Source organism: Octopus bimaculoides, chromosome 11, assembly GCF_046866305.1.
Source record: "Octopus bimaculoides isolate indiv1 chromosome 11, ASM4686630v1, whole genome shotgun sequence".
NCBI lineage: Eukaryota > Metazoa > Mollusca > Cephalopoda > Octopoda > Octopodidae > Octopus > Octopus bimaculoides.
In genome coordinates, this window is record NC_142938.1 from 82,981,669 (window position 1) to 82,991,668 (window position 10,000).

Sequence of the window (10,000 nt, forward strand, 5' to 3'; positions counted from 1 at the left end):
CTGGCAATATGACCATCCCCAAGTACAACAACATATATATATATATATATATATATATATTATAATTTTCCAGTAAATTGTGCAATCGTTACCAATATAGCATAAGACATCACCCCAAAGGATCATTGATTAGATTCCTTAAGGATCGTTCTCATTGTTTACTCTATTCAGCGACTGATCGCTGGATAGAGTTGAGCACAGAAATGTTGACATCGAATGGTAAATAATTAAATAAATGGAATAAAAATCGATCGTGTTGAAAGTCTCTACCGTTTTTAAATTTACAAATTTGAAACCTTGGATATATATATATATATATATATATATATATATATATATATATATATATATATATATATATATATATATATATATATATATATATATATATACATATATATATATATATATATATATATATATATACATATATATATATATATATATGTGTGTGTGTGTGTGTGTGTGTATATGTATTATGATATATATTAATGTACTATAATATGTATGTATGTATGTATGTATGTATGCATGCATGTATGTACGTGTGTATGTAAGTATTTATGTATGTATGTATGCATTTATGTGTAGATTTGTACCTTTAAGGTATCTATTCTCATGCATATAGTTACATATCTAGACGTGCTTATATAGAGGAGTAGGGCAAAATATTGGAAACACCTAGCATCATAGCATCATAATTTTGAAATATCTGTAAAACAGTCAAAAGCTTGTTTATTTTTATGTTTTTTTTATTTCTTATTAGTGTTGCTTAATATGTTTTGCTAAAATTGCTGTTACTTTTCAGACGACATCCGAGAAAGGTAATTAAAATTCATTAAAATGACAGATGTTTCGAACTTTCAAACAGGTCAAATTTTTGGTGCTCGTATGGGGACTCTTACTCCATCGGACTCTTACGCGAATTGTTAGAAAGGATCACAAAAGTAGGGCTCCCAAAATTACTGCAGAGCTTAATGACCACCTCGAGAAACCTGTTTCCACAAAAACTGCTCGCCAGGAGCAGCAGAAAGCCGGATTTCACGTGAGGCCTACAATCAAGAAACCACTACTTCCATAACAAAAGTTGCAAAGCGTTTAGTGTGGAGTAAAAACCTACAGAATTGATCCCAAGAACAGTGGAAGATGTTATTTTCTCGGAGGAATTATTCTTTACCATATTTCCGCCCACCGGCCAAGTATACGTGTGGAGACACCCAAAAGAAACATTTGACCCATACTGTCTTCTTCCAACTTTTAAACATGGAGGAGAGCCTTTGATGATTTGGTAGCTGCTATATCTTGGAAATCTGCCGCCCCAACGGTTTCCCTTAATGACAGAATTAATACTCCAGAGAATTTAAGAATTTTATCTAATCAAATTCATCCTATGGCTTCGGATATGATTCCAGAGGGAAACGCAATCTTTCAGGATGATAATGCACCAATTCACACAGCTAAAGGTGTTACCGAATGACACAAGGAACATTCTAGTGAAGCTGAACAACGTATCTGGCCACCACAGTCCCCAGATATCAATATTACTGAACATTTATGGTGCATTTTAGAAAAACAAGAAGTCGATATCATCCACCATCATCACTACAAGAACGGGAGACTTTTTTAGCTAAAGAATGAACAAAAATTCCTTTGGTGACTATTCAAACTTTGTACGAGTCCATACCTCGTAGAATTCAAGCTGTAATTGCCGTCAAATGCGGTCCTACTCCATATCAAAATAAATTCATTTGAAATTTTAAGGTGTTTTCCTTATTTTGTTCAACCCCTGTCTATTTAAATGACAAACTTCTGGAAAGTTTTGCAGATTTTTATAATTCCAGTGATGGACTGAATCTGTTGTCTCCGAATTAGCTTTCCCCTTTCTGGTTTTGCGAAGCCAAATTTTTGAAGATTGTTATTTAAGCAGTGTGTTACATATCCCAGGGCCCCAATAATTACGGGTATAAACCTAAACTTGTAACCTGGATAGAGTAACTTCAAATTTTTCAATAGTTCAAAATAGGTGTTCTCCTTTAACAGATTTTCATCTGCATGTTATCATCCGCCGGGCAGCTGATTTCCGCAACTGTACAGAGTTTCTCTTCTCTATCCCAAATCATTATATCAGGTCTATTGTGCTTACATTTTATTGGAGTCTTCACTGGGATATTCTACCAGTATTACTTCCTATTATGAGTGGCTATGGTTTCTGGCATATTGTGGGTTTTTATTTCTTTGTTGTCAGGATTATACTTCCGACGGATTTCCTTATACGGTGCCCTAGCTACAACATCATGTCTCATCGGTAGATGATACCGTGATGACATTTTCGGACAACTGCTTATGATGTGGACAATATCTTCAGTGTTAACTCCACAAAGTCTGCATCGGTTGTCACATTTTACTGATTTTCTTGCATCTCTATCTCTTTTGTGCATCAGGTATTTGGTTGATATTTCTTGTTCGTGGATTGCAAACGCATATATGTATGTATGTATGTATGTATGTATGTATGTACGTATATTTATATATCAGCTCAAATTGGCTGATATATACAAGAATAGGAGAATGGATTTTCAAGACCACGTGACTCGATAAATACACCTCCTCGACTTACCACCTGCGTGACTTACGACTATGGGCACTTACGACCACCAAAATTAAGGAAAGAAATAAAGCGATGTTGGAACGTTCGGCAGCTTCACGTAGGATAATTACAGCAGCATCTGGCAACGCAGGCGTCCCTACAACTCAGGCATCCAGTGCTTGCCACTGTCACTCACTCAGTCACTTTCAAGCGTCAGTTGCGTTTGAATGAAAATAGTGTTGAAGAATATAAATCCGACATACGACCAGATTGACTTACGACCTATCAGTAGGAACGGAACTCTTTCGTAAGTCGAAGAGAGGATGTAATTTCTTTTAAGAGAAATCACGAGCCCTGTACCATTGCTTTCGTGGGAATTCATTATCAAGTTTTACATTCGGAGTTACACATGTGTGAACCCATTCACGTTTTTACACGCGTTTATGCATTAGCTAGGCCAATGTGAGAGAAGCTGTTCTCTTTCATCCGTGAGTGCAGCTCTGTGTACGCTTTACTCCCTGTAAATATTTTAGCGTAGAAAAACTTCTCAGAAGATTCACTGTAGATTAGAGATATAACATAAAAACTTGACCTGCAGATCCTCGGTTAGCGGCTGTCCTCAGTTTATGGGCTTCTGTGGTAACGTCGAGAAAATTTGCAACTTTCTAAGAAGTGGCCCTGAGGAACGTGTTCAATTCTATGCACACACGCACACGCAGAGAAACACACAAACATACACATACATATGTATGCATATATATATATATGAGATTGTTGTCAACAGTTACTCCTAGGTCTCTGATATTATTAGATGCTGTAGGAAGAGAATATGGTTGTTTTAGCATAGTCTTTCTTCCAAAATACATCAGCTCAAATTATCTCTCGTTTAGTTGCATTTTGTTTTTGTCTGCTCATTAACTTCCAAAATCTAGATCAAACTGGAATTCAGTTTGGTCTTCTCCGTTGATAATCTTATGGAGGTTAGAGTCATCGGCGGATATTTTTACTTTGCTGTGTTTTATGACGCTTGAAATTAGATTAATACAAAATTATATTAATACAAAAATTAGATTAATACAAATTAGATTAATACAAAAAAGAAACGAATAAGTAAATAAAAAACAAATTAAATTAAATTAAGCGAACGTGAATAAACAGGGGATATTTGATAATGCAGGTTCCATAAACATTCGTACACACATACTTACTAAACATAGGCACACACAAGGATATACACATGCGAAATAAAGACACATACAACAGGAATACAAAATGGCAGATCGTTAGGAAGGAGCGACACAGAAAAGAAAGAAGAAAGCAAAGGATCCCTGATGTGGTTACAGAAGTGTGACGAAAGAACATATGAAAGAAAGCTCAAGCAGGTGGAAGCCACATATATAGTGCGTGTGTTTTCATTAGATAAATTGGCAACATGACATCCACGAATACAACATGCTATATATATATATATATTTCAAAATGTAACCACATGTGAATGTTTGGGGATATTTTCGCTCCGTCTTCCTTTGTATCGTATTTTTTTTTCTTTTTTGAAGAAGAGCGTTGCTCGAAACGTTAAACCATCTTTCTTTCCTTCTTTGAGCGTCTGCTAACACATTACATATATCACGTCCTCGCGTTGTTGAGTCTTTTGCGCTTGCTCTTTTTAATTTACTATATATATATATATATATATATATATATATATATATATATATATATATATATATATATATATATATATATATATTATGACAAATGAATGACGGAAGATGGAATATACGAGAATTATTAATCAGGGTAAATATTTCGACACATTTAGCATCGATCCCTCACGGGATATGTGTATATATATATATATATATATATATATATATATATATATATATATATATATATATATATATATAAGCTTATATTAGATGTTACACATTTTACTATTTTACTACACACAGATACTCTCACAAACATACACACATGGACAACGTCGGAAAAATTAAAAGATTCAATAGTTTAAATCTAGCCACTGCATATAAAGAGGCAGATTTTATTAATTTCTGTTCGTATATACATTACTATTAACCATTGAACGAAAAAGTTATTCAACTTATTAACCTCCCCAGATATTGTAAATATTATTTAACTCTTCCCCTAATACTATCAACAACCAAATACGAAATTTATGTAGTAACACCGACAAGAGCTAGTAATAAAATCGTGAAATTATGGCAACATCATTAATTAAAGAGAACATCTATTAACAGTGTGAAACCGGTAAATTGCAGAAATATTTGATTTCTTTGATGTTTTAGCGCAGATTTCAGTGACATTTCTCAATATTCCTTATGATTTATCAGGTGAACAATTTCTTGAATCTCTTCACTGTATATATATTTACGTATGTGTGTGTGTTTGTTTGTGTTTGCGTGTATGAACATGTACATCTTTGTGCACGTGTATGTATCTTTGCGTATATGCATATGTGCAAGTGTCTGTATGTGTGTGCGCGGTGCGTTCGAATTTGTGGAATTATATATGCATATTTGTGCTTAAATTGACACAGTTGCATGTACGAATGCACACGTCTGCATAAAAAGATACATTTAACAAAAAATACCTCTCATACTTACTTTGATTTGTGTTTGTACCCAATGCGGATAGGCCATATGACCTTGCTCGAATGCGTCCGGATCAATCATGACCATCACGTATAATGCTGTTCTCAGATTTGCATCTGCCTAATAAAACACAGAGGTTTTCTTTTTTAAATTAGGAAAAATTATTTTATTAAATTATACATACACACATATGAACATATTAGGAATTTGGCAAGCATATATATAGTGGTTAAGATGTTGGTCAAAAGATCTACCGATCGTGATTTCGAATGCGAGATGCAGTGGAGCGTTTTGTTCTTAAGGAAAATATTTCACCTCACGTTACTCTGCGATCACTTCGACAGTTGGCATCTGGCACACTGTGGCCCTAGTCAGACAACATCGATTTGAGTTAATGTATGGCACAAACATTTTATCTCTATGAACACATCAGTTGTAAAGGTCGTTCGGCAAAAACTGAATACTCATACGTCGTCTTCGAAGGGAAGGCACACTGGCAAAACACTACTCTTCTAAAGGGAAACCTAACCTGACATTGTGTTTTGGTGCCACAAAACAAATGAGGCCTAGCCATCCACTCAAGAAAGCACATAGTAAATTATCCACAAGCACTCAAGCAGACTCAACTTGATCCCTTTGCCAAAAGATTTGCGAGGTACCAGCAGGCCTCAAGAGACACGTTCGTGATTATAAAACGCGTTCAGCCTTTTATGTTACTGAACTCTCATTTGTCGTTCACGACAAGAGAATCCTTCATATATATATTTATATATATATATATATATATATATATATATATATATATATATATATATATATATATATCACGAGGACAGGTGGTGTAAACAACAAAAGGATGTATTAGTTTGACGCTCGGGAATACAGAATGTCTTTAACGTTTCGAGCTACGCTCGTCAACAGATAGGATACGGAGAAAACAAGGAGAAAAACACGGAGAAAAAGAAATTGAATGGTGTTTGGTCAGCGATTAATCATGGCGTATAAATGGAGTTTAACGCATTTTCATAGATTTGGGTTGTCTCTTGCTTTTGATGATGGTGTGTGTTTGGCGGATCAAGTTCATTCTATGGTCCTTTTTTAGCAGGGGAATGTTTGAAAGATGGTGTCGAAGGATTCATTGTTGAGAGGATTGTGTGTTGAGATGTATAGTAGGGATTTTGGTTGTAAATCCTTCTTTAATTTGGGATGTCTGAGTTCGTGGATGTTCAAAGCCTATGTCAATTAGTGAAGGTGGGTAGTTTCTGGTGATCAGCGTATTCTTTAGTTCATATAGTCGTATGTCCCTGGTGCTTGCATTAGAAACTATAGTACATATCCTTTTTGCTAGGTTAAACGGGATATTCATTCTGGTGTGTCTGTCAGCAATGAAGAAATTGCCTTTGGTGTATCAGAGGACTTAGCTGACCTTCTGGCATTTGCTGCCAGCTCATCCAAAAACCTAGGCTGTGTTCCCCTGAAAGGCGCTCTCTGGCTTGTTCGACCAGGTCTGAAACACAGACTAATCAGGCTGTCTTTTTCAAACTCTTCTGAGACATTTCAATAACTTTTAACCTCTATTAAAATTAGGCGAGAAAATAGGATTACCTTCAGAACACGCCCTGGCCTACCACTTGATGTACATCCAAAGCTAAGTGCTGTAGATTCCTTGAATTGGAATTCAGCACAACATGCAAGCTTCAGCCTACGTGCAAATGGGCTGATATGGAAGTTTATTAAGGCTGGCAAAACATGGGGAAGAGATACGTGCTGGTGTGAACACACTGTACCCACAATAGTTGGCAATGAAAAAACTGTGGGGAAAAATCAGAACAACCCTCCATCCCCTACACATCATCATAAAACTGAAATCAAGGTACAAACTGTTGTCCTTAAATGCTCGTAGCTTGTGCAACAAAGTACATCTTTTTGATTCTTATGCCACAAGTATCGACTCCGATTTCATTACAATATGAGCACGTTCCTAGCTGTGTGATGGGTGTTTCAGTGTAGCTGGCTACAACTTATTTCGCAAAGACCGCATTAATTGTGGTGATGTGATGGTCTACGTTCGTTCAAACTTTTCAGCAATTCCTTGCATTGATTTGAACCAATCACGTGAAGAAGTATTTTTCTGCGATATACGTCTGACCATGTCAGCACTTCTACTTGGAGGTGTTTACCTCCCCACCAAATTACCATCAGGACACACAGTTCCTCAGGACTGCCGCCAGGAAAACAGCCACTTACGTTTTATTGCAGGTGACCTGAGATTGATTGGGAAATCTTTCATTGGCTGCGAAATGCAAATGATTTCATAGAGCTAGTGCTGTACTCGAACTGGGTCTAAGTAGTCAACTCTCCAACAGGAGGTGACAAAACTTTGGATCTGCTCTTTATCACTACTTCTGAAACGGTTATTAGTATTACTACTGAGGAATCGTTAGGTGACTCTGATCATGCTATGATCATTGCCAATCTGTCCCTCAATGGGCAGTAACAAAAACCACAGCCATCTCCAAAATGCTCGCTTTGGTTGGAATAAAGTAGACTGGAACTCTTACTATACCCAGCGACAGCACCCAAAATGTCTGGAGTTTTACGACTCTAGAGATGTGATCACTATACTGCAGAACATCTTGAACTCAATGTGGACAGCATGTGCGGCATCAGTACCATGTAAGCATAAAAACCATCTCCAAATGGCAACTTCGGAGACTTCAGCAGTCAGATTTGCCAGGAAAGAACGTCATAATGCTGAACAGGAATACAAACTGCTTAAATCAGATATAAATAGGAAAAAGCGCAATAAATCATCCATCCATCTCAAGCAGGTGACAAAAAAGAGCAGTGCTTGAATTTGAGCAGCACATAGCAGCCAACCCTGACAGTAAGGTGTTCTGGAAATATGTACATTGAAAGCAGAGACGTCACTCTTCAGTTGATCCCCTTCGCAATCCCCCACATTAGCCAGATTACTAACGATCCCAAAGAATGCACAGAACTCGTTACTGAATGCTATGCAGGCATTTCTACCGTCGAAAACCAAAACGTACCATTTCCACTACGCCATGCACTAAATTCCATAACATCTATGGAATTTACACCTGCAATGCTGTGACATCACCTTAGGACTAAGCGCAACTATGTCTCTCTCCTGGTCTTGATGGTGTTACGTACCTGCTTCTCAAACGTAGTGGGTACTTTCTTCTGCACCAGCTTTCACTCTTCTTTCAGTTCTGTCTTAACAAAGGTGCTACTCCGGAGAAGTGGAAAATTGCCAGTGTTTTTCCTCTGTTCAGAAAGGTTGACTGTACATTTCTCGTCAACTATCGTCCAGTCAGTCTTACAAGCTGCATTGCTAGACTGGCGGAATCCTGTCACGGAGAAGCACTCTGGAACTTCTGGCATTCTCACAGCCTTATCCCGCCCTCGGAATTTGGGTTTGTCCTTAATTCCAGCTGCTGTGATCAACTTATGGAGTTTCTTCAATACATTTCCCGGGTCACTGATGGCGGCTCATGGGTGGATGTTGTTTGCCGTGACTTTGCTAAAGCTTTCAATTCTCTGTCACACAAAACTTTCTGCAATGGATGCGAAAGATGATCTTTTTAAAAGGTTGGAGTCCTTCATTCTCAGCAGAAAAGAGGTAGACTCGGTTCTAGTACAGCAATCTTCACCCTATGAGGTATCTGGCGTACCGCAGGGATCTGTTCTTGGTCCCTTTTTGTCTTTTGCATACATTAATAACATAGATGCCAACATAAAGAATGCTGCAGTGCTGAAATATACAGATGACATCAAGCCGTACCTTGAGATAAAAAGGACAGATCCTGAACACTATAGATCTTTCATGCAATCGGATCTGGTCACAATGCAACAATGGATCACGGACTGGCAGCCGAAGCTGGCCGTGGACAAGTGCACCACCATACATTTTGGGAGGATAAAAACAGCGTCCATATACTCTCTCTACAACACTAATATCAAGTCTTTTTGTGAACATGAACTAGGCATTACAGTCGGAAGCGAATTGCGCTGGATAGACAAAAAACATCTCTAAAATTGTCAAGAAGACCGAGGGTGTCTTAGCATCACTCAGCAAGACATTTGTCAGCCGCTCTCCAGCTATATATAGCTATGGTGCAGCCACACTCGGAATTTGCATCACCAATCTGGAAGCATTGTCTTGCTCAAGACAATACCCTCCATGAGGCATCTACCATATTCTGAACGCCTTGCTTCCTTGGGCCTAGATACATTGAAGCTCCGATGTTAGGCAACTGACTTGCTAAACACCCCAAAATTATCTTCCATCGTGCCAACAACCACCATGAGAAGGTTTTTGAGTTCCATGTGTCTAACACATGTGGGCATGCCTACAAAGTCAGAAAACAGCAAAGCTCCCATTACTTTCGGAAACACTTTTTCACAATCAGAGTTGCTGAAGCATGGAAAAAACTACCTGCACCAGTTGTTAGTTGCCGAAATATTGCATCCTTTAAAACCTCTATGCTGCTTGAAGTTCTCCAACACCACACCTGATATCTCCTGCATACGCATGCACACATGTATATCATGACTCTTACACTGTTCACTTTCCTGACTGTATGTGTGTACGAATACATCTATGGATGCGCGTGAGCTTGCATGTGTATATATATGCGTGTATATGTATAGGCAGATGTATGTGTCTATATACATGTGTGTGTGTGTGTGTACATATTCGCAAATATACATTCTTTCCTCCTATTCCTACCTATCAGTAACCTATCACACACGTCTCTTTATAGTAATT

General features: G+C 37.6%; 1 protein-coding gene across 2 annotated transcripts in view; it reads right to left on the reverse strand.

Moving 5' to 3' along the window:
* LOC149133419 (uncharacterized) overlaps positions 1-10,000 on the reverse strand; it is a 25,431-nt gene that overhangs the window by 14,678 nt on the left and 753 nt on the right. Inside the window, exons 2-3 of one of the 2 annotated variants that reach the window (XM_089360491.1) lie at positions 5,218-5,325; positions 2,060-3,613 (exon numbers count right to left, since the gene is read on the reverse strand). In XM_089360491.1, the coding sequence (XP_089216617.1) occupies positions 3,575-3,613; positions 5,218-5,325 (147 nt within the window). In that variant the 3' untranslated portion in view covers positions 2,060-3,574. Of the gene's footprint in view, positions 1-2,059; positions 3,614-5,217; positions 5,326-10,000 lie in introns of those variants that run through there. The other variant, XM_089360490.1, reaches the window with a different exon arrangement.